Source organism: Botryllus schlosseri, chromosome 3 (genome assembly GCF_051294905.1).
Source record: "Botryllus schlosseri isolate E-star chromosome 3, Bs_hap1, whole genome shotgun sequence".
Lineage (NCBI taxonomy): Eukaryota > Metazoa > Chordata > Ascidiacea > Stolidobranchia > Styelidae > Botryllus > Botryllus schlosseri.
The window spans coordinates 34,719,625-34,745,421 of NC_137238.1; the positions used below are offsets into that span (position 1 = coordinate 34,719,625).

At 40.5% G+C, this 25,797-nt stretch overlaps 1 protein-coding gene across 9 annotated transcripts; it reads right to left on the minus strand.

The window, feature by feature from the left end:
• Positions 1-1,985: 1,985 nt before the first annotated feature.
• Positions 1,986-24,033, minus strand: LOC145435155 (CUGBP Elav-like family member 3-A). Of its 9 annotated transcripts, XR_013913723.1 has the most exons (11): positions 23,876-24,033; positions 22,179-22,313; positions 21,339-21,477; positions 20,903-21,070; positions 16,207-16,269; positions 15,629-15,760; positions 15,419-15,562; positions 14,466-14,628; positions 13,767-13,836; positions 10,448-10,500; positions 1,986-2,635 (listed from the first exon to the last, which is right to left on the minus strand). XR_013913723.1 is itself a non-coding variant. In XM_080312459.1 (9 exons), exons 1-8 carry the CDS (start codon positions 23,879-23,881, stop codon positions 14,501-14,503), a joined length of 897 nt encoding a protein of 298 aa, XP_080168585.1. In that variant the 5' UTR covers positions 23,882-24,033; the 3' UTR covers positions 1,986-2,688; positions 14,466-14,500. The 9 variants fall into 9 exon arrangements, 5 of the variants coding, with proteins under 5 accessions (XP_080168585.1, XP_080168584.1, XP_080168581.1 ...); XR_013913720.1 differs by lacking the exon at positions 13,767-13,836; XR_013913721.1 differs by lacking the exon at positions 10,448-10,500 and having other exon boundaries at positions 1,986-2,688.
• Between the last annotated feature and the right edge of the window lie 1,764 nt (positions 24,034-25,797).

The window sequence follows — 25,797 nt, forward strand, 5'->3', positions numbered from 1 at the left end:
TCGAGTCGAGTAGTAAAAACAATTTTTTCGAGTACTGAAATTATACGCTTCTCGCAACTGAAAGTTCATTCACTAACGAGAGTTATAGTTTTGATACTATTATTTTCCAATGAGGAAGCCTTAAAACCTTGATTGGCCGTATCGCAGCATACGAGACATAGGCTAGTACAAAGCTAGGAACGTTACTGGAAATAACACATTTCCAAAGTCATGATCATACCACAACATTGCCAAGAAGTGCAATGAAATCGGAATGGTAGAAAAAATACCAAAGTATCTTGAATGTGACGGATAAGAAGCATTATGTTCTTCGTGGTGGCATAAAAGGTGCATATTTCAACTTTGACATAGTACACTAGGTTGTGGCGTCATAATGAGTGATACTCGAATACTCGACTCGACTCGAAGCATTTTACGTGATTCAGAATCGAATCACCCAGGTACTCGATTTTGCCCAGCCCTAGTTATAATATTATTGTCTTTTGCTCTCTCGGCTCTCATGATCAGATTTACTTGTAGTGCTGATGAGCAATGTTTCCTCTAATTTTTGACTTGGCGGTTCTGGCTCTGCGCCAGAGGCGGCAGGCTCCAGGGGGCGGCAAAATGAGGCTGCACAGTGTACACAACCGGCTAAAAGTAGCGTAATTGGTAGTCCTATAGCTGGCGTCCCGTGAGCTAAAATGTAATCAAACTGTTCTCAATCGAAAGCTAGTGTCGCGCTGATTCCGAATATGTTAACATAGCAATGGAACCATTCCGAAATAGCCGTCAAGACCGATTGTTCCCATAACACGATGACCAATTGACCCTGATAATGGAAATTATATCGAGCGATTATTCGGAACAATGCCGATTTTCTGACTAGCATTTAAATTGTATTTCCGGGATCAGGGCAACAATAGCTTTCGATTAAGATCAGTATTGTTAAATTTGAGCGCTCGGAGGGCCTGGATAGGATGGCCATGGCCACGACCAATTATGCTGCTTTTAGTTGTCTCAGCAGGAGGCTTGTCCGGGAATTCAAGTATGACAACTAATTTCCCATCTATCCATAGGTTAGTGATCTATACTCTGGGTGACGATTTGGTACAGCGCTCAGACCGAGATAGCTGTGAAGGTAAACTGGTCCTAGGAACTGTTTAAGTTGGTAATAATTGTCTGATGGACAGATTGACAGAAATCATTCGTTCGCTATTTCTTGTCTTTATTATTTTTGGCTTTATTAACGTTGGGACGGTGAGGCTGAGACGCGTTATATTGTTTGTAATAATTTTCATTGAAAAGATTACTTGAACAGGAATCTATGTCGAAATTTGCTGCGGTCTACTTAGGGGGGCGGCATTTTAAGCGAGAGCCAGGGGCGGCAGCACATGCTGCTACGCCAGTGCATTGAACAACAGTGCGTAACGACTGAAAAAAGGTCATCACCTCGACTTTCTTGTAAGCGGAACACGGTTTTCTGTGCGCGGCGACTTTGTCATTGTCTTGATGTCATGTAAATATTATTACCGTTGATCAATATTTATTGATTACGTCTGGACCAGGATATGAGGCAAAACTTATGAATGTGGAACAATTAGATTTCTACACCTTTGGTCACCAAATATAGACTGATGCCTCTACTTGACAAGGTAAAGTACATGCGTATTTGTGTGTGCGATAGATTGATTCACTCGAAAATGTCATTTCAACTCCCAAATTTTCGTTGTACGCTACTGCAGTCTTAGGACATTTGGAACTGACAGCCAAGGTTAATAAATGTTGATATTACCAGCTGAGTAGAGATGATTGCATGAGATGCAACTAAGCTCAAAAGATTCAATATATAACCGTAATTAATTGGAATAGCGCATGTGTGATGCAAAACACTCGAGTATTCTTTTTAGGCATGACTTCGACACTATACCTTCAATTAATTATTACCGTATATTTTCTATTACCTTCCTGATCCCCTCCCACCCCATTTGTTCCAATACAAAAACAAGTCTTCTATGCGTCATATGTGTATTTGAGAAGTATCGCAATCATGATTAGTAAATATTCGCAGATTGCACAAGCGAGCTAATGTCCCGGAACCCCAGTTCTGTGCGTCTGGCTTGAAATCGCAGGCCTCCGAAAAAATTGCTTGAAATCGCGTCGATTAACCGTGTGTATTTACATATGTACATATAAGATGCTTTCCGCAAGTAAGCCCGTACATCATTGTCCGTACAGCGTTAGAAAACTTGGATGATAAAAAGACATTGGTCCACTCGCCGGCAAAATGCAACTTAGATCGATGATTCCAAGTAAGGTATAGCACATAAAATAGGAATGTTTGTTTTCCAGCACGAAGCTATAAATATCCATTGCACGAAATACAGTCTATTCGATTCGTCGATGTAGTGATATTCATAAAATTTATTAGGCTTTGCTACATATATCAGTTTAGAGTTAGGTCAGTGACATCAAATTGCGGGTTGTAATAGTACGCACGAGTTCGGTAAACTAAATCTTGCAACATTTCCAAAAGCACATATCTCTCGCAGAAGAAACGCTTAATAATATATCATTGCTTAATAAGTAAATAGTAATGAAAAGTATTAATAAATCGGTAGTACCGGCTGTTGGTGATAATAATTACGGGTCGTAAAACCTTTCGCAGCTCTGTGTAGATTATCTTCTGGACACTTTGAAGTTGCTTTCAGTCTGAAGTGAATCGGGAAAGAGTTAGAAGACAGTTGAATCACTGGAATGCGCAGATGCTTTGTCATTGGATGGCATATGGATCTAACTACCTACGCCTTGAAAGACGTTATGACTATAACCAAAGGTGATCAACATAGATAGCGTAGTAGAAGTAGGTGCGACTCCCTAAATTTCTACTCAATCACAAGAAGGATTAGTAGTAGCGTTGTCCAAGTGAAGTTGACAATGAATAGCCTTCAATGTACTTAGTTTTTAGCGTCGAAATGTGGATTTTAGGAAGGATTTGTATACTTTTTGCAGTTAATCAGTGCTGGGTACTTTCGAAATTGCAAGATGCCTCGTCACGACTGACATATCGCAGGTTACCCATATGTCCTTCTTTTTCAGCAAATCGAAAATGTCCGCCGAGGACGGCTAAATGTCCTCCATTTGGGGAATTCGTCCTCCATTGTAGCTTTGACAGCCACGCTAATGGACAGGCACAATCAAAAACGCCCCAAATGACGCGAAATCTGTAAAGTGGATGTTCGAGTGGATCTTTCGGTAGCAGGACTGGGAAAATGACATTTTTTAGTCAACACCACAGCAGTATTATTATTAAAAAGTGGGTCATTCGGAAGTTGAGTCGGAAAAAATGCTCTTTGTTTAGTCGACACAATAGGATTTAAGGTAAAAACTTTAGAATCAGCAAGTTTTCTTGTCCGATAATCGAATTTTTGTATTTGTGAAACACGTCCTCCTTTCAGGAGCCTAAAAATATTGTAACCCAACATAAAGTGACTCATGACGTTACAGGTGGGATCTGTGATATCTATTTCACGCGGTTTTTATGACTATTTCACAGATAAAACTGCTGAAAACTTGTCTTAAAACTGCTTTCTACTTCTACAAAATCCAAAGTTAAGATACAAGCTATTTTGCTTGAAGAACTCTTCAAGCAGAAGTGAAATTAGTCTAAAATTAAAACCACCAGAGCACGTGGCGCGACTAAACGAACGTTATGCTTCAGTATACTTAGAAAAGGTAGAGATTATTCGATATTGATAAACTCTGATGATAATAAGCCGTGTGTTTATTTCGAGTTTGCCATGAAATTATTCATATTTTAAGGATGTGAATCCCGGTTGAACACGAGATAAGTCGTACGCGAAGTGATCTGTGAAATGGTTTTCATATCGTGTATAGGACGTGAAAAAATGGAATATTAAGTCTACTATTCAAGCATCACTTGTTACGCCGTTATAGAGTATGGATGATATGGAACGTTCAGATATGCACCTCTTATGCGACCGCAAAGACAATAATGCCAGTTTTACATTACATTAAAGATTAATTGTTTTTTTTCGATTATACCTATTTCATTGACTTTGTGATAAAGCTGTGGCTTGATCACTACTTGATAGAAATTCCACGATCAATTGAGGTTTCAAGGCTTCAATGAAAATAGATCTGAAACGGTATTTTTCGTTGACAAATAACATCTTAGTGAAAAGGAGAGTATAACTTCAATACTAAAAAAATATTATATTACTACTCGACTTTAATCAGTACAATTTGTACTCGAATCATTGGGCCCGGCCCGAATCGTAAACAGGTAAGGTTTGTGTAGGTTTAGCATCGCCCACTGGTACGCAATTCATTATGATAGCAGTCCCAGAACGACTGCCAAGCTGTCCGCAATCGACAGCTACATAGGTGTACGTAAATTAGAAGGATGATCAATTAAAACTCGTTCGAAGCCGAGCTAAATTTGACGATTGTCCTCATAACGCCGTGATTTTCACGAAATAACCCCAATTTTAACCGATCGTAACTTCGTCGCTACCTTAGTTACCGAGACGTACCTACGTCCGTATTGTAGCCGCAAACCATATCTATCTAATGATACGTAACGTGCCTTGATTGATGCTGTCGTGTTGCTAGGACAGGCTTCGGTACGAACTGAAGTTTTGCTGATTTCAGGCGCGCTGCTGCCAAGGTATGGGTTTTGTTGGTGTTTCTATGGTACATAGATTAGCTGTGACGTTGTAAATTTCACAGAATATTCTTATTATATTATATATTGATAATATATTATCCTTAAATCGTTAATTCCTTTTCGATGGCAATGCGGAGTTTTAGAATAGGCTTACCATATTTTGGAAATCTAAAAAGAGGACACTTGCAAAAAAGGAGACTTGCAAAACCGGAGAAGAATTCTCAAAAACCGGTGAATTTCTTTGCGATCGGTTGTCTAAAAAAAAGGTCATCTTTCCCGCTCAGAGCTCAAAATACTGTTTTTCTTCCCGCATTGCTAGGTGGATGACTAAAAAAAAGGTCATCTTTCCGCCCAGAGCAAAAGTAACCGTTTTTCACTCCGAAATACCCGCCGGAGCGTCATTTCTGTGGTAATTTACGGCATATCACTCGCAATTTGCTCTAAATCTGACCCAAATTTTCATAAAAGGAAAAAATCCCTAAAAGAGGACGTATGGTAAACCTAGTTTAGAACCTTCGTGAAATACTGCTGCCGACATGATCTTCGGCCGTCGATGCTGCAAGGTTATCATCGTGACGTCAAATCAGCAATAATGGTTCGAAATTTTGACTTCTACTAGTACCGGTACTGAAGTTTGTTTTTCTGGCGCAGTAACATACCGACGGAGCCCATTTGTGTACGATTACAAGCATCGATCTGCACAAAAACATAATTATTTGTCACCGTTGAGTCCTCGTCATCTCCCGATGCAATTTTACGGTTGAAAAACTTGAATAAATACGTATATATTGGTGTGAAGTCTGGGTTGTCGCAGTACATGTACTGCCTTGGTGGCTTCAGTAGACCCGTATATTACCTTAACGCGCGATGTGTCGCTAAAGATTGGTGATAATGATGTAAAATGTATTTAGGTATTGGCATCTGTTGAAAATCATTACCGTCGCGGAAAGACAGGTAATCGAGCGAAATTGCCTCTCAGTAGCAAGTCTCGAATTTTGAATTCATTACCGCACAATGCCCCGACTGGCATGAACGCAAAACGGCATGTCAGATTTTCGAGACAAAAATACTATAGAATGTAAACGTTTACATTCTATAAAAATACCCTCTCTCGATTTAGCGAACATATGGGGATACGCGGCGTTTTGAAGACAATCGGAAGCGAACATATGGGGATACGCGGCGTCGAAAGAGTTAAGTAACACCTCTACGCGGCGACATTACGTTCATTCAAACTGAACACACTGTTTGGCACGACACACTGACAGCAGTAGAACATAGAACATCGACAAACGCGAAACGTCTATATAGAACGGAATTGAAAAGAAAAGAGAATTACCGGCCACTAACGCTCAACGAGACGCAATGTACTCCACTATATATACAACCGATTTCCACTTTAGCTCAACACAAACTAATCGCAGCCGTGTGAACATGCAAGCGTTGGTGATATCACGGCAGGACCTATAACAGTTCTTCTTAACTTTTTGACGAGCGCGGACCCATAATTTCTTCACGAGCTTGTGGTGAAAAGGGAAGTCTAACATGTAGGTGCCGCATTTTAGACGCGCTTTTGGTCAGAGGCACATGAATCGTAGCAGTCAGGCTTTTCTTCTGAAATTCATGTCGGAGTCTGCACAACTCCGGGGGAATAACGGTGTGCTGCGGCCGTCGATCAAGTCGATCAACCAGTTTAACGCACACTTCCCTCCGCTACGGCGCCCCATATCGAACAGTCCGCGGCAGCAGGCCTACCGGACAACCCGCTTCCGTCGGAAATCGTCGATAATAAATACACTTGCATTGGTTTAAAATAATATTTACGGTGAGTATAAGGCATAATGCAAGGCCAATGAAGCAACTTGTTGACGCACTAATGCAATACCTTTACCTTTACGAAAGTGTAAACACAATCACACACTGAACAAACGGTCTACTGCAAGCTATTGGCAGTCAGGCAGTGTCCATTCCATTATACAACAGTCAAACAACGTCAGCAAAACTGATGTATTTGCAGATCGAGAATGGTGCGAACTTTTCGATGATCCAGTTATTTTCCTAACTTATCAAAAATAGTATCAGTATCATTTTATTAATATTTTCCTCGTTTCAGACACCACAAGACTGTGATACAATAAAAAGACAGGAAGATGACGACACGATCTAGAGCAGTCTTTGAAATCAGACACCCAACTGGGCATAGGCGATGTTAAATAAGACACATACACAATACACAGTGAATGGAAAGAAATAAGGTATAACATAAAACAATTAGAGATCAAAATGAATGACGCATGTGTCGATGATAGGCGAGGTTGATATATCAGATCGGGGTCTGGTGACGGCTGACTAATATTCATTCAGTGGAAATTGCTTGTATTTCAACTTGAATAACGAATAGTTTTTTGTCGTCTGTGCGGTAAATTACAGATCACATCGTTAATGCACTACTGCAAATGACAGAACACATAACAATTGAGATCAATTGAAAGAAAAATGTGCTTCCAAACATTGAATGTAGGCCTACTCGTCTCTTGTCGTTATATTAACACTGTTGTCCTACCTTGTCCAGACATTTCTTCATTGATCATTTGCTACCATCGTTTACTTTTTCTTTTCCAGACTGTTTAGAGTCAAGTGTACCTGTTTGAAACTCGTGTGATCAGACTAGATGACCTTCACGGTCTTATCGATCATTCCTATCTAATACCGAATACTGTGCAGTGTGCTCTGTACATGCATAGTTTCTGTACCACCATCATTGCCGTCTGGTTTTTATGTATTTTGGTCGGATGAAAATAATGACACTCTCTCTCTCTCTCTCTCTCTCTCTCTCTCTCTCTCTCTCTCTCTCTCTCTCTCTCTCTCTCTCTCTTACTCCAATAACATTAATTAGACTAGACTCAGAACACTGTGCTAATTCGAACTAAAAGATTCAGTCTGTAAAATGTAGATGGGTCCATGGTAACAGATTTCAGTGTCACAAGCCGATAAAATTCGCAGTTTCATTTTCCATGCTCCTCCGTCGGAAATACCGATTAGCGTTGGGATCAAAGGTAGCGTAAAACTTGTACATGATTGTACAGAGTAAACGGCCGTTTAATTCTAATGTCGCCTCCTTTGTTCACAGTATTGGTAGGTTTGACTTTATGAGTGTGTGCGGTTTGGGTTACCTTGATGTCGATCTCATTTCCGTTCGCTATGAATTACCGGTTGTAGTAATATAAAAATTTGATGGTTGTTGTTCGTTTTAGTAAATCGCATAATACCCTGCAAAACAACGCAGTGACGAAATCCATATCCTATACTGCGGGCATCTGGCGCTTTGGCCCGTATATGTGATGCGTATTCATCAGTCACTCTACTTGTAAAGAAAGGATTTGAATATACGAACCGACTCTTCGGATTTACGAATCATTCCAACATTAAAAATTCCTATTGTTTCGAATTTTGTTCCACAATTATGCGGATTTATTATCAGCAGGCCGATGTGATTGTTAAATAGATCGTACTGATCTTTTCGACAACCCCGATCTGTTTATTATTGCATCGCAATGTTTTGTGTATATCCCATCGTAAACATCAGTGTCTTGATCTCATGATGCAAATAATATTACCGCTGATTATTTATTGATTACGTCCGGACCAGGATATGAGGAGAAATTTAAGAGTCAAATGTGTGCAATTAAATTTCTACATCTTCGCTCACAATATATACACTGCTTGTGCTTGATAAGGTAAATTAGGCGACATATGTGTGTGCGGCAGATTGATACACTCTAAAGTAACATTTGAACTCCAAACTTTTCGTTGTACTGCAGTCTTGTAGCATTTTGAACTGACAGCCAAGGTTAATAAATGATGATATTAGCATCTTATAAAGTAGAAATAACGTCATGAGATGCAACGAAGCGCAAACGATTCATAATGTAATAGTAATTGGTTTGAATAGCGCACGTGTGTTTGTTTTGTTTGTTTTATTCGCACAACTTTGGCGCTTATCGCCTATAAGGTCATTTGCGCCCAGTACATCAATTTCAGTAATTTCAACGGTCTTTTACGGTCATTTTCGCCAGATTACGGACGACTTCCATGCACGCGCTCTTCCACCATCAGTAAGCCCATTTACATGGTCAAGTCGTCTTGAAGCCAAGTCGTCTTGGAGTGACGTCATGAGACGGCTTGCCAAAGTGATCGAGTTTACATGGTCATGTTTCTCGCATCTCGAGTGATACACAGCAGATTGGGATTCAGCTCGGGAATATGCTACGGCAGTTGAGATATCCAGAAATACTTCGACACAATTCTAGAATGACCAAATACACCGTGTATATATTCTTTCTGATAGTGAGTTGAGCAAGTTATATTGTGGCTGTATTCGCTTCATACGTTGTGACGCTGAACAAATGAGACCCCGTGCATATTAGAAAAGCAGTATCATGTACTGATAGAGCTTTTATATTCACCCAGTTGAAATACGTGCCGGTTTCGTGAAATATGAACACGGAATGTTGGTATGTTGCTGCAGTCTGGATTCGTTTTCAAGTACCGGTAATGTTCAAGCCGTCTCCAAGCGACTCTGCGGAACGGATTGAGCTCAAGACGGATTGAAGCCGTCTGCCTTTTTCTCTTTTTCAAAAACGAGAGAGTCGGATTGACGAGTCAGCTTCGAAGCTGACCCAAACGGCCATGTAAATGGGCTTAGTCTCTCTCGATTTTCATGCGCCCGCAACTTAGTCTTTTGATGCCATCTTTCGGGAGTTCGGCTCTCTCTTTCTCTGGGCTTTTCAAGGCGCTGTATATACAGCGGGATCGGCGATGAGGAGCCCAGATAAACCTCCGACACATAGAAACATGGCAGAGCCGAGACTCGAACCAGTAACCATTGGTGTCGTGACTGCAGTGTTTAACCAACTGCGCCCCTCGCACGTGCGAATCAAGACACTGTAGTATTCAGTTTTCGGCTTCACCGTGACAGTGTGTGTAACTGTGTATCTATATTTAACTTCCATTAGAACCGTCTTCTCTGTTATATTCCCCGACTCCATTCCACCCTATTCGTCCCAATACCAAAAACAATCATTCTATGCGTCATATGTGTATTTGAGAAGTATCGGAATCGTGATTAGTAAATATTCGCAAATTGCACAAGCGAGCTAATGTCCCGGAACCCCAGTTCTGCGGAGTCTGGCTTGAAATTGCAGGCCTCCAAACAAATTCCTTGAAATCGCGTCGATTAACCGTGTGTATTTACATATGTACATATAAGATGCTTTCCGCAAGTAAGCCCGTACATCATTGTCCGTACAGCGTTAGAAAAATTGGTGATAAAATAACATTGGTCCACTCGCCGGCAAAATGCAACTTTGTAATGTAAATCGATGATTCCAAGTAAGGTATAGCACATAAAATAGGAATGTTTGTTTCCCAGCACGAAGCTATAAATATGCATTGCACGAAATACGGTCTATTCGATTCGTCGATGTAGTGATATTCATAAAATTTATTAGGCTTTGCTACATATAGCAGTGTAGAGTTAGGTCAGTGATATCAAAAAGTATTTAGTCATTTCATATGGTTTGTTTATATAGGATAGTTTTGCCTGTTGTAATAGTACGCACGAGTTCGGTAAACTAAACCTTGCAACCTTTCCAAAAGCACATATCTCTAGCAGAAGATACGCTTAATAATATATCATTGCTTAATAAGTAAATAGTAATGAAAAGTATTAATAAATCGGTAGTACCGGCTGTTGTTAATAATAATTACGTGTCGTGAAACCTTTCGCAGCTCTGTGTCGAATATCTTCTGGACACTTTGAAGTTGCTTTCAGTCTGAATTGAATCGGGAAAGAGTTAAAAGACGGTTGAATCACTGGAATGCGCAGATGCTTTGTCAATGGATGACACATGGATCTAACTACGCATTTAAAGAAGTTATAACGATAACCAAAGGTGGTCAACGTAGTTAGCGTGGTAGAAGTGGGTGCGACTCTCTAAATTTCTACTCAACACTAGAATTAGTATAGTAGCATTGTCCTGTCCAAGTGAAGTTGACAATGAAAAGTCTTCAATGTGCTTAGTTTTTAGCGTCGAAATATGGATTTTGGGAAGGATTTGTATACTTTTGCAGTTGATCAGTGCTGGGTACTGTCGAAATTGCAAGATGCGTCTACACGACTGTCATATCGCAGGGTTACCATATGAACTCCTTTTTCAGCAAATCGAAAATGTCCGCCGAGGACGCCTAAATGTCCTCCATTTAGGGTATTCGTCCTCCTTTATAGCTTTGACAGTCACGCTAATGGACAGGCACAATCAAAAACGTCCCAAATGACGCGAAATCTGAAAAGTTGATGTTCGAGTGGGTCTTTCGGTAGCAGGACCGGAAAAGGGCCTTTATTTTTTAGTCAACGCCACAACAGTTTTATTATAAAGTGGGTCATTCGGGAGTCGAGTCGGAAAATGCTCTTTTTTTTAGTCAACACAATATGATCTCCGGTAAAAACTTTAGAATCAGCAGTTTTATTGTCCGGTAATCGAACTTTTGGGATTTGTGAAACGTGTCGTCCTTTCCAGAGCCCAAAATATGGTAACTCAGCGTAAAGTGAATAATGACGTTACAGGTAGGATCTGTGATATCTATTTCACGCGGTTTTTATGACTATTTCACAGATAAAACTGCTGAAAACTTGTCCCAAAACTGATTTCTACTTCTACAAAATACAAAGTTAAGAAACAAGCGGTTTTGCTTGGAGAACTGTTCACGCAGAAGCGAAATTAGTCTAAAATTACAACCACCAGAGCACGTGGCGCGACTAAACGAACGCTATGCTTCCGTATACTTAGAAAAGGTAGAGTTCTCCGATACTGATAACCTCTGAAGGCTCTGATGATGATAAGCCGTGTGTTTATTTCGAGTTTGCCATGAAATTATTCATATTTTAAGGATGTGAATCCCGGCTGAAAACGAGATAAGTCGTACGTGAAGTTATCGGTGAAATGGCATTTTCATCATCATCATCATCATCATTGGTTTATTAGCAATTTTATCAGTTCAATACACCACAAAAAATGCGATACAATGAATAGACAGGAAGATGTCGAAGCGACTTGGATTTGTCAATGGAATCGGACACCCACCTTGGCCTAGGCGTAGTAAAGAGGAGGCATGCACACTGAATGAAAGTAAAGAATACAGTATAGAAAAGAAAGCGACAAGAAATAGGGCGGCATGTCATTGGAAGCGAGATCGATAGGTCAGTCGTGGTCCGGTAATCTTGAGGATGGACATATCGTGTATACGACGCGGGAAAAATCGAGTATTAAGCTTCAAGTCAAGTCTAGCAGTATTCAAGCATCACTTGTTACGCCGTTATAGAGTACGGATAATGTGGAACGCTCAGATATGCACCTCTTATGCGACCGCAAAGACATTAATGCCAGTTTTACAATACATTAACGATTAATTGGTATTTTTTCGATTATACCTATTTCATTGACTTTGTGACAACGCTGTAGCTCGATCATTACTTGATATAAATGCCATTTCCATTAACGTGCTCTGTACTGCATGTTTCGTATGTTGTGACAAGGCTTCAATTAAAATAGTTCTGAAACTGTATTTCTCGTTGATAAATTACATCTTAGTGGAGAGGAGAGTATAACTTCAATACTAAAAAAAATCTATCACTACTCGGCTTTAATCAGTACAATTCGTACTGGAATCATTGGGCCCGGCCCGAATCGTCAACAGGTAAGGTTTCTGTAGGTGTAGCATCGCCCACGGGCATGCACTCCATTATGATAGCAGTCCCAGAACGACTGCTATGGTGTCCGCAATCGACAGCTACACAGGTGTACGCAAATTAAAAGGATGACCAATTAAATAACACCTCTACGCGGCGACATTACGTTCATTCAAACTGAACACACTGTTTGGCACGACACACTGACAGCAGTAGAACATAGAACATCGACAAACGCCTATAGAACGGAATTGAAAAGAAAATAGAATTACCGGCCACTAACGCTCAACGATACGCAATGTACTCCACTATATATACAACCGATTTCCACTGTCGCTCAATACAAACTAATCGCAGCCGTGTGAACATGCAAGCGTTGGTGATCGTGACAGGACCTAGAACAGTGTTTCTTAACTTTTTGATAAGTGCGGACCCCTAAATTTCTTTTGGCGTATCCGTGGACCTCCTTGGGAAGCTGATGACAAAAAGATCATCACTTATCAGGGCCCCATACGTCTTAGTCTAAACAGACCACTGCCTTAGTTTGTGACCTGTGAGTGAGCGCTGAACATAAATAAGATTGCAAGTCAAAAAATAAGGACAGATAAAGGACAATGTAGTTTTATTGGGGACATTTCAACATTGACCTTTCATGGACCCCTTAAAACTGGCCGCGGACCGCAAGGGGTCTATGGTCCCAGTCTTAAAAAGCCTGGCCTATATTAAGCATAATATAAGATTGACACTTGGTTGTGGTTTATATAGCCATAAGTCTAAATTTAAGAAAGACGGTGCCCCAACTCTGAACTGACGTTATTGATGTTATACGACGGATTCGTTCAAATGAGATTTAGCGCAGTTTAGCATGGCGATCAATACCAGGTCTGGATATCACCTTTATTTTTTGTACATATACGGGCAATCTGTGACTTCATCAGGATAACGATTGATGTTTTTATGCAATCCAGTATTTATTTACTACAAAAGAATTGTTTCCTTGCTTTTATCCAGTGTCCATGAAGTGAAAAGGGAAGGTGGTACAAATAATATCATTGGTTTTTGTTAACAAAACAGTCATATCTTTTCAAATATGAGAATTGAGGACAACGGCTAGCGACCATATTATGTGAGCCAAGAAAAACTTATAACCGGTGATATTTCTAGAATTATAAACGGTAAATTACCTTAGCATTTTTAGTTCATTTGGGTGTCTTATAGCCTAGAATATGATCATGAATTGACGCGAGGACCAGCTTGCATGTTCACAGGTACCAACAGAATGACAAAAATAAGAATTGATGCTATCCAACACGACACTACATTGTTATCATGGTTACACATCCAGCAACAGACCCGTGGCACCTCTCTCAGCACTTTATGTCGCTACGTGGCGCTTTCCCAGATATTCACAGCCAAATCTCGACTGGCGAAATAAAAATAACCGGAGTCAGGAGCTTGGTTGGGCAGGAGCGGTCGATATCAACACCTGACACTTAGAATGACAGCCCATTCTCGTCGATATATCATTATTTTTCGAAAGTATTGGTAGGTCATATCACTTTTAGGCCCTCTACATTCTTAACAAGACAAACAAAGCCCGCGGTTTCTAAGAACTACTGTTCACTGTAAAATATTAGCGTAATGCTGAAGAGTTTAGTGGGATCTACCTATGTGGGAATTTAGTTCATAGTTACTGGAATAACTGGTTGTAACCTCATAGATGGGGCAGATCTACATATGCCGAGCCTTTGAATCGTAAAGGGGCGTGACCAGGAACCTTTGGGTAGAGGCAAAATGAACTTTACAGCCGCTGTGAGGTCAATGCATATAAAATGCCATTTTTGTGGAGTGTATTTCCCTTCCTTTCCATAATTGATTTATTGCGCCCCTTAATCGATCAATTTCTCATGTGCCCTTTCATTTGTAGACACACACAGTATATACCTCACCCCTGGATATGTTTCCCAATAACGCTAAAATAAATTTCAATTATGCAGTCGCGTCTTTGGCGCTGATAGAGATCGATACATTATCGTGGTTAAAAGTCCTTACCTTTGTGAAGAAGGGATATTGTGTGATATAGTTTATTAGTAAGGTCTGCTTTGTTCCTTGGGTCTTTTCAGCTGTACCTTGAGTCTCTTGGGGCCGATTTGATAGCCGTTCATGCCCTGGATCGCGGCCTGTGCGCTGCCGCTGTTGTCGAAGCTAACAAAGCCTGGATCGAAAGTAAAAGGATTGCGATAAATGAAGTGACACTGGCCAAATTAAATCATAAACAGATTTACTAGAAGTACACAATAATAAGAAGTAAAGTGTCTCGGGTACTTTGCCAGTGGAAGCTACTAAAGCATGTACAATAGAGATATTGATACACCAAGAGTTAAGGAGAAGGTTGGCAGTCAAGCATTTTCCCATAACCGTAAAGAAGTTGGAGAAACTAGCAGCTTAAATCAATTGGGATATTCTATTTTTGTCTAAAAAATTCCACGAATTCGTACTTTAGCACTTTGGAATTTCAGTATCCACTCTATTTGCGGATAGAAGCTGTCTAGACAAATCTGGATATCAAATCTTCAGGTTGATTTGGAGAAAATTTTGGAAATGCATTCGGAAGATTACATCACATGTTGAGCATAAACAATTGAACGACATCAATTGGCTGGACCATTGACACTGACAGACGTCCAGACTTGTGTCTCAAACAAGGATTGATTAATTCGAACGATTCAATGAAACATACATCGATCTGACATATGACATTCATTTTATTGTAGAAACGAGAGTAATTGATTAAGCGCGAGCGAAGAACGCAATCCAAGAGGCGGAAATGCTTCTTCGAGGTACAGAACTTCAACATGCAATTGATATGAAATGTATTCCTATTGAAAAAGGGCTGCATTGATGTCGTCACTATCAACGAAGCGCTCGCGGAAAACGCAATGCGAGAGACGGAAACAAAACAAAAAAGGTTGGTTCAATTCCGCCATTAATCAATCAATGCCTACCGAAGCACTTGCTCTGGCTGGTGGCTCTATCAATAAATACTTTCGCGGAAATGACAGTGCCGAAGCGCTGAAACGCGTTGGCCAAGTCCTGGTCTTCAAACTCGGCGGGCAAATGATAGATAAACAAATTACATCCTTCGGGACCTGTCACACAAAACGGAACACATTCAGACTGTTCCATTCTCCCGGGCTTCGATAAGGGTTAGTTACCTTCTTTCTGTGGTGCTGTGGGGTTTCCGACTGCTGCCGGTGCGGCTTGGGCTGGAGACAGTGATGTGAGCTGTGATTGCGTGAGATTTTGGGTCGGGATTTGAGCGTACTGACCAGACGGCATGTACACAACTGAAACGGAAGGGTGTTAGGTTAGCTCGATGAGATCAAACTTATGAAGGAGTATAGGTATTAGGATTTAACGATTATGAACGATATTTTCAAATTTCAATTGCAAACACAACATCATCTACTCGGTTTGATTTATCTATTAGGTAAAATAGCAGGAATAAAACTCGATTGAATATAGGGGCGATGCTAAAAGGCATGAAAGCGGAACATTTCTCCTGAACCGAAATTTATAGCCTAATGGTTCTCAGCCGCTTCCGTTCGCGGTCCGGTAAAACTTCGAAGCAGATATTGGAAGATATTGTAGTTCCAGTAGAGAAGTCACAATGTCTCATGCGAAATTCGTGGGTAAGAATCAACACTTGACTCTCAAAAATCTATTTACTCTTTACCTACATAAGTTTGCAAAGTAGGCCTACTGCTTTATATTCATCAATTTGCGCACTAACCTGTGTAAGGTTGTTGTGGGTAGGCTGGGGCCTGGACCATTTCTATTGTCGGTGGGGTCGGAGCTGAAAAGGGGTGAACAATATTATCCAGTTGCACTGAAACCAGAGGAAGTCAAAGTAGCCATCGTTGGTACTGAGGTAGAGATATAGGTAATTCAGTTAACTTCTACTCAATTACAGGTAGAAGTAGAAGTAGAAGTAGAAAATGACGATCTGAAAGTAAACAAGTAAGTACTTTGTTAAAGTAAAAAAAACTCAGGGGTGACTGATGACTACTCTTTTGAAATGGTGTGATGTATCTTCGCCATGAAAGCAAATGATTATCGACACTACAACGAAGTGAAATTTCAGAAATTATATTCAAATACACGGGATGTCTCGCCAATAGTTGGCATTATAATTATATTCACAAAGGGGATGCAAGCATCCCCCTAAACTACTTCACGCTTTAGACAAAATTTTGAAGTCTCAAAAGTTTGTGGTTTTGCTTAACAACTGTTAAGTAAAAGTGGAAGTATAGTTTAAAAACATTAACACGGGAGTCTGTAGTGAAAGTATAGTCAAAAGCCTATTTGAGTACTCAAAATACAAATCTTGAAAGGTAAGCAGTTAGCCCTAAAACAGTTCAAGTAGAAATGAAAGTAGTTTAAAAGCATAGCCATCTGTGTAAGTAGTTCAAATAGTCCACTAGATAATTTTAATTATCTAGTTAGACAAATTAGAGTGAAATGTCGGTAATTGAATTCAAATATAATTTGTGAAAGGTTTCAAGGTTCTGATTTAAATTCTAATCTAATTCTATGGTTTCCTCGAAATGCTACAGGAGAAGTGTATAGTGCGAAAGAAGCCACGTTTGCTGTCCAGAAAGTTGTCATCCTCGCGCTTATGAGAATGCCGTCTGGCTTGATATGAACCAGACATGGGGTAATCGCGATTAGTAATCGTAATCGATTACGACGATTACAGCATTTTCAAGTAATCGTAATCGCAATCGATTACATTCGATAAAATTCCGAAGTAATCGTAATCGTAATCGACTACTTCCCATATCTAATCGATTTCTTTGTGAAAGAACGATTACTTTTTATTTGTACGATGACTATGACATAAACTGAACATTCGTGAACAAGGAATAGATATTATACCAGGTTCGTGATAGCACAAACGTCTGATTTTCAAATGCCATTGCTCATTATTACGTGAGAAGTAGGCTATTAGCTTTGCTAGTCATTGCGTAAGAAGTGTCCACATTAAATAGATATTCGATGTACGTACATTAGTGTGATTGCAAGAACACCCGCGCTGTATATCAGGTTGTTCCACACGGCAGTACCTCGCAGCAAGATAATTAATTACCACTCTGCCTAGTTTAAAATGGTAACTTGTGTAATGATGTTTGGTTATGGTTAGTTAAACGCAGTTTGACTGTAGCTGCTTGGCGAGCAGTACGCCTATGTAGTACGTACACCGAACAAAGATTTGAAATTTTGTACTCATCAAATAAAAAATTACGGTTTACGCAACGAAGCATTAAAAATCAACAGCTGCTGATATATATCGTAACCGAGCCGTTTTTGCCGTTTCTCGTAACGGCACCTTGCAGTACATTATCTGTATCAAGTTATTCTGATATGACTCTACTTGAAACGGGCGCAAATCGTTATTTCACAATTCTTTACTCGACATTGGGACCTGCCGTCATAGCGATATATATCATGTTAGCGTGGGTTGTAACTAGAATCAGGACCAAAACAGCAATTCTTCCCCCAATCCAAACGTTGGTCTTTGGCACCCATGGGGTGAAAACTGAATTTCGTCAATAATATTGGGAATTGCATTATATTATTATTAAATTTTTATCCTCTCTCTGCCCCCGATGGTCAGATTTACCTGTAGAGCTGGGGGCACGTAATTCCTAATTATAACGTCTGGTATCTTGTTATAGTTACTTTAGAGCAGAGGTCTCAAACACGCGGCCCGCGGCATTTTAGAATTTCAAGTAATCAACAATATATTCAAGTGGCATATTCTTTTTAGATATAAGAACTTGAAGTTCATCCTAAAACTACTATAAAAATCACTGAAATCTTAACAATCTTGTTTAAAATAGACAAATTAAATCAGCTTATGTAATTTGACTTTGGCAATAACAATAGCTTATACTTATCACGACTATATCAAAACCGGGATTGGGCCACACCGCTCAAATGCTCTAATATCAGATCAATTTCCAGTACATTTTAACATATTCTACATGAAATCGTGGCAGGTCAAAGTTCCACTAACTGCAATATAATAACCCGACAGTTTTACGATGTCATGATGCATCCCTCTCGTATGATGTCTATAACTCATTAATTAAAAAGATTACGCTCGCCACAAAATCAATTTTATTCAAATATTTTAAAACGTGATTTTTTTTTTCCGTGTCAAGTTAATAATATAATAGTCAATTACATTTCCACGATGTTTGTGAAATACCTGTATACAATGTCTGTCAAATAAGGCCTACTTTAAAATTTTGCATCAACTATCCCTATTATTGATGCTGCGGCCCGCGGGGTCATCAGAAACTAGGAAATTGGCCCGCGAACACATTTGAGTTTGAGACCCCTGCTTTAGTGTATGTTGTCAATTCATGATCTCCGGTCTGTTATATATCAAAATATATTGTTGTATCCAAATCGTAGCAGACTATATGAAAAACTTTCTAGAGACGCACATACAAATTGTAGGCTAATGTCTTTAATGCTCTGTGGGTGCCCGGGTGGCATTTGCATTGTGGGCTCAGATTGGAAGGACCTCACTATTAGTCACGACCACCCAGCTTCGGCTATTGACAATGGACACCTAATGGCTACCTTAAGTTTCGGCCACGCTCTTGCATTAGTAGCACACTTCGTGAACTCGCGTGTTGGTTGAAACTGGATATGTCTTTTGGTGTGTCGTGGCACGGTATTGACTGGAGCCTAAATGCCTAATACTATAAATCAGGGTTGCATTTAAAACAAAAATCAATTTAAAGCAAACAAGTTTAAAACAAGCCCCGTGTTTAAAACATGTTTTTGTTTTTGTTTTTTTTAAGCCATGACGTCACCAATGTGGTTTGACTCAGACAATTGAAAATACAGGGTAAATATAGCTCCTTTGACGAATAATCTGTACTAAAACTGTTGAACCGACTATTTCGAGGGGTTCAGCCATCCTATATCGATGTACGTCGGCTATATTGGGTGGTAATTGTCCGTAGGCTCATTAAATATGTTTTTGGAAAGCACTTACACAATTATGGCATAATTTTACGACTTAAAAAACACTATTTTTTTAAAGCCTTTGTTTAAAACACTGTTTAAAACATCTTTTAAACCAGTGGTTCCCAAACGGTGGGGAATTCCCCACTGGTGGGGAATTTAATGGTTTCGGGTGGGGAATAGACGCATTTGTTGAACATTGTATACAGGATAGTCTACATATTGACGGAGACACATGAACAATTACCGTTACTAGTTAACTGCTATGGAATGTATGTATAGTGAAAATTGTATTGCGTGTTGTTCACAAAAACTCATAATATCTCTGGATAACCAATGATGGCGTCACAAGCGCATCGAGCAAGACCAGTATCACGTGAAATAAGGAATTCGCTTAATTTTGAGGGTTTCCGGTATCGGTTCACATTAGCTTTTATGCTGTAGTTATAGGCGATTGCCTTGCGTACTGGTGTGGTTGCGTCTTGCGTACTCAAACAAACAAATAGCTGCTCCGCAATGGCAATAGTTGAAAGGAAATACTACGATAGTTTTGGGTAGTGGGGAATGAAGACTCGGAATAAATCTTAAGTGGGGAATGAAGACAAAAAGGTTGGGAACCACTGTTTTAAACAAAGTGTTTAAACAACCACTTGTTTTAAATGCAACCCTACTATAAATTATGTGTGCTTCATTATGTTGAGGGGGAGACGTATGAATTTCGAAATCAAGGTTAGAATTTTCAAGTTCATTAAATCTCTCGATATTACTTTATAATTTATGTTGGTTTACGAAATACTTTTGAGTCCCTTTCGAGCTCGCTTCCTACCATATTGGGAAATTTGGGGTGCGGCAGTCATGGACCTGGCAAGAATGCAAATCGTTGGATGTGATAAATCGTCCGCTATAAAAATGGCCAATGGGTATATTATGACGTAACAAGCAAATGACGCATCTTTTTTAAAGGAAGGTAGGCTTTTTCAGCGCAATCCATATATTGTCTTCACATATAACTTCTAAGATGCAAAATAAATGTAATCGTGAGTAATCGTGATTACTTTTCCAATGTAATCGTAATCGACTACTTCCTGATTTTGCTGTAATCGTAATCGTAATCGCGTCATTCGGAAGTAATCGTAATCGCAATCGATTACATTCATGAAGTAATCACCCCATGTCTGATATGAACTGAATTTGCTTTTTGTTGCGCTTCTTTCTAATTGAGTATTTTAATTCAATTTCCGGATTTCTGCGAATTCAGTAATTTTCCTTCTAATCTAATTTGAAAAAATACTGTGTAGCTATCATCCAAATTTTAATTTGATTCTGTAAAGCTGAACATTTTTCAGTTGTGGAACTCTGCCTCTGTGTACAGCTCGGGGTCCAGCAAATTTTTACACTACATAAATCAACCTAGATTAGGAATTATTAAGGGTAGCATATCGTACCTGGGCACGCCTGTAAAGGGTACATGGCTTCCTGTGCGCTGGAAAACGGAGAGCCTTGGTCTAGTACTTGCGATGGAACGAGGCTTAAAGTAGTGATGGGTGTCGCTGGACTTTGCGGCGTGCTCTGTATACTGGTGATCTGCTGGGGGCCTGTAATACACCATTCTTCTGCGTGAATAAAATTAGAGTTATTGTCATTGGTGTGTTGTGATAGGTGGTATTCGTTAACTAAAACACACGGTCTGGTCGTGTACAGTATATTGCACCATAGTGCTTAGGCACTATTGCAGAGTATATGTACGCCGTATCATAGTACTTGGGCACTATAGCTGTACACCAGGACTTTATGGCTGCTTATAGTATCCTAATCACGTTTACTGCGCGGTTGGACATGTCAAAGTTACAATTTAGAGAGTAAAAAGACTACGATACCCACCCGTTCCTGTCTGCATGACCGCTGATCCCGGCGTTAAGTGCGCCAGTGTAGGTGTAGTAGCAGCCAGCGCTGTCATTGGCGACCAACCCGCTGTTGGAATAACGTTGGGAGCCGCAGCTATCAGTTGATGGTGCGCCATCTGCAACGCGGATAGAAATTAGCCTCAATAATTGATACGGCAGACTCGTACATTGATGTGACATAACGCAATAAATTTAGCGAGCATTGAGATGAATAAAATGTATTCAAAGCTAGAACTGTATATTCTTGAAATCTGCACAAAATACGAGTGTGCTTCCACCAGCATGCGATAAATTTCCATGATTTCAACCAAATCTATTGCAACATCCGTTTATATTTGGCTAGGATGTGTTATTAATCTGTCGCAGATGGTTATATTAAGAATTCGGCATTATTAAGGCGTATTTGCGCATGCTCATGTCTCAGCCAAGTCGTATGACGCGAGGCATTCGATATTACTAGATTGAATTCTTGTGTATCAGGAGCGATATTTTAGAAATAGGCCGTGAAACAGCCTTTTATCGGTTTGATTAAACATGTTTAGAGGAAGAAAAGGAGTATATTATTAATCCGTGGCCTTTGATATCACCCAAGAGTGTCACAGAAGTGAGTTGAGCTCGATCCTGAACAGTAAACACTATGACTCGGACTCGACACGTTACACCCTGACTTGACTCGGTGAGGAATTGAAAATGACTCGACCTGACTTGAGTCGAAACTACGAAAGTAAGACTGACTTGTGACTCAGAACCTTGTGACTTGGTCACAACCAGACATTTACACTAGTGATATTTCACAGCGAGGTACATCCATATTCACCTGTGGAATGGCGGAGCCGTACGGAGAAAGCTGCAGGGCGACCGGGCCGTAGCTGTTGGCGATTTGGTTCATCTTGCGGACCGTGCGTTCTCTATCCGTGTCCGCTAGCTTCACCACGATGCTGGAGGACGCGCCCTGAATACATTTTAGTGAAGGATTCATGAGAACCTATAGTTTGTATAGTTCTATATCTGCAACATAGGAAAAAATGAAAACGAAAATTTCTATAGCAAAAGTTCGCCAACTTTTTTGACCCATCGCCCCCTCAAGCTTGACATATCTTTATCGCCCCCCAAAAAGCGACTGCATTAGACTATACTAACTGTTAATGCCGGTTTTCAGGATTTGCCGGCTATTTCGGGGTGGTTCCATTTTAACGACTATATTTTATTTTGTATTTTCGGAATCCATGCGACACTGGCTTTCGGTTCAGACCTGTTTTATCAAAGTTTAGCGGTCGGGTGGCTATAGCTATAGAACTACCAATTATATGCTGCTTTTAGCCGGCTCAACAGTAGCCTAGACCTCTCTGATTATTCAAGTGTGTCGATTAAAGTTGCACATCTAACCGTATCAGTGTAAATAGAAATTAAATTATTTCCAAACGCCTCAAGACTGCGATAAAATGAAAAGATGGGAATGTGTCGAGTGGAGTAGTCTTTTAAAGTCAGACACCCACCTGGTCCTAGGCCAGGGGCGGGTAACATCCGGCCCGCAGACAGTTTCAGGTCTGACATGATGATGTGACCCGCGGGTCTACATTCATCTGCGAGCAAACATTTACGAACATGACCATTACCGAGACAAAGCTGCGTTCAAATCTAACCGACGTTCACGTGGATTCTTTACTGAGAGTTTTCTCCTCGAATCCTGTCATAATCGTAACATTTCATTCACAACTGATAACCACTTAGTCCGGCTTGAGCTGTTAAACCCTGTTGTCGAGTTTGTGACATCGTGTGATACATTCCTTTAATTTTGACCAGGGCCAGGCCCAAGCGATGTAAATAAGAGGCATGCACATTGCACACAGACTGAAAAGTAACGGAAAATAATATAAAAGGACAAGCTACAATATTAGGGTTACCATACGTCCTCTTTTTGACTTTTTTGAAAGTGGCCTCAGAGGACGCCCCTCTTGTCCTCTTTTTTGAGATTTTGTCCTCTTTTTTGAAAATTTAGGTCAGATTTAGACCAAATTGCGAGTGATATGCCGTAAATTAGCTCTGAACTGACGCTCCGGCGGGTATTTTGGAGTGAAGAACGGTTATTTTAGCTCTGGGCGGAAATATGACATTTTTTTTAGTCAACCGATCACAAAGTGGGAAAAATTCACCAGTTTTTGAGAATTCTTCTCCGGTTTTGCAAGTGTCAAATTTCTGAATAAGTGTCCTCTTTTTAGATTTCCAAAATATGGTAAGCCTATACAATATGAGGTGGCATGTGACGGAAGACGAGATCGATATGTGTACACTGGAGGGCTGACCAGTGACCACTGACCAGCAGGCCTATTCATTCAATAAAAATTGCTTGTATTTCGACTTGAATGTGGACATACTCGACTACTGTCGGATAGCCGCCGAGATACTGGTTCACACCGTAGGTTAGTGACCTATTAATAGATCTGTTATTAGAAGGAATTTGTCGCATTCCATGAAAACTTTTATGGTTAAAGCATGGAGACCGAAAACTCGTACCGGCATGGTGAGTTTTCCGTGGATCGCTTCGATGGCGGCTTTGGCTGCGGCCGCAGACTAGAGCTTGACAAATGAACAGCCCTTGCTTTGTCCGTCCGTAGTTCTGAAAGAGGGAATCGATGTAGATATCGTACTGTCGAAAGTTCACGAATATTGTTTAAAAAGTCTTAAATTTCGCACATACTGGTCGTCAGCACTAAAACGGTACGGTAAAACAAAGGGAGAAGTCGAATGCATAGACGATTGCTGGGATTTGCTGACCCTAGTGTAACCATACGGTGAAAACCTGCATGGTGGGTATGTAGTAGGTAAACGGACGGGGGAGAGCGCGTGTCTGCAGCTGAATAACCTCCCGCATAGAAGGTTAGTCAGATGCAGCGTCGCGGTCCCGTCGGTCCGTGCCTATACTGTTCGGTTCGCTCGAGTCTAGCGGACAACCCGATCTTGACGATAGTTGTGCTAAATATATATACCAGAACATACGTAAAATAACATATACGGTGAGTATGCGGATATCGATGAAGCGACTGATTGACGCACTCAAGTAGTTTGCTCGCAGTATGTCTGCCTGAAGGCCACACAATTCCACTAAAACTCATATATTTGTATACGTTAGGGTTGCCATACGTCCGGAATTTCCCGGACATGTCCGGATTTTCACTCTTCAAACTAGCGTCAGGGAGGAATTACTAAAATATGCCAAATGTCCGGAATTTTGAAGACTTGACGTAGGCTCATAACTTTTTCGTGAATCAGCATAAAAACAATATTTTTGAGGGAATATTTATGCTGATGCATGATATTTTTATTCGCGCCGCGCGCGATTTACTATCACATTTATTAATTTTAATCTGGAGACTACCACCCTCGCAAAAACTGCAATAAAGGATAAATAAAAACAATCTTCATTTACTGGAATAAGCCCAATTATAATCGCAATTATAGGAGAACGGTATATTCCTAGAAATCGCTAAGGCCGCCTAAATGCTTTATTCAAAGATAGTGGTTCCAAACGGGGTGGGGGGTCGTTTGCCTTTATTCTGAGGTTTACGAATATGTTGAACGTAATCAGCTTCCAAAATAGCCCGTGAGTAAGTCTAGACAAGGTGCTGCCTTCTTTTAGTAATCAGCTCGTCATATTTGATCTGGATCACGGAACATTTTCACATTGGAGATGGAGTCGCGCTCATAAAAGGTTGGAAACCACTGGACGTGTTTTTTCTATAAAGCTCCGTGTTGCGCACCGGCAAGTGACATAGATTACCCTATAGTGTGGGCTCAAAATCATTGCTTATTTGGGCGGAAGGGGGCTAAAAACATGTGTGATCGGTCCCGGTTACATAACGCACAGCTACATACTCCTGAACCGGATCGTTACCACCTCTGGTCTATGAGCAAAGCTTTGCTGGTGTGACGTCATAACTCATTCTGAAATCCACTAGTGGGCGCTAAAGAGTGTCCGGAATTTGGGTTGCTGAAATATGGTAACCCTAGTATACGTGGTCGAAGTAGTTAGCGTTTATTGCCCAAGTAGAAATAACGACGTCAATTTCTACTCAACTACAAGTCACAAGTCCCAAGAGAAAAGGGAAGTCTATGGCGCGGACGCTTGCTGAATTTTTTTCGATATGGTATGAACACGACAGTTTCTCCCGACCGCAATATACTACAGTGGGCTATTGCGCCACTGACGAGCGTGAGCCGTGCGTTGACTCGCTTAGGCTTTTAGCGCTCATCCACGCCTGCGCGTGTTTCTTGTGGTTCGCTCAGCGTCTACCGGACAACCCGCTGCGATTCGTAGCGTAGGCATTTAAGTATTGCCGTCCGGAAGTAAAATAATATTTACGGTGACTAGGATTTAAAACAGTACTTAAGCAGGCTTTCCACTTGCATTAGTTACTCGGGAGGTGATATTTTTAGAC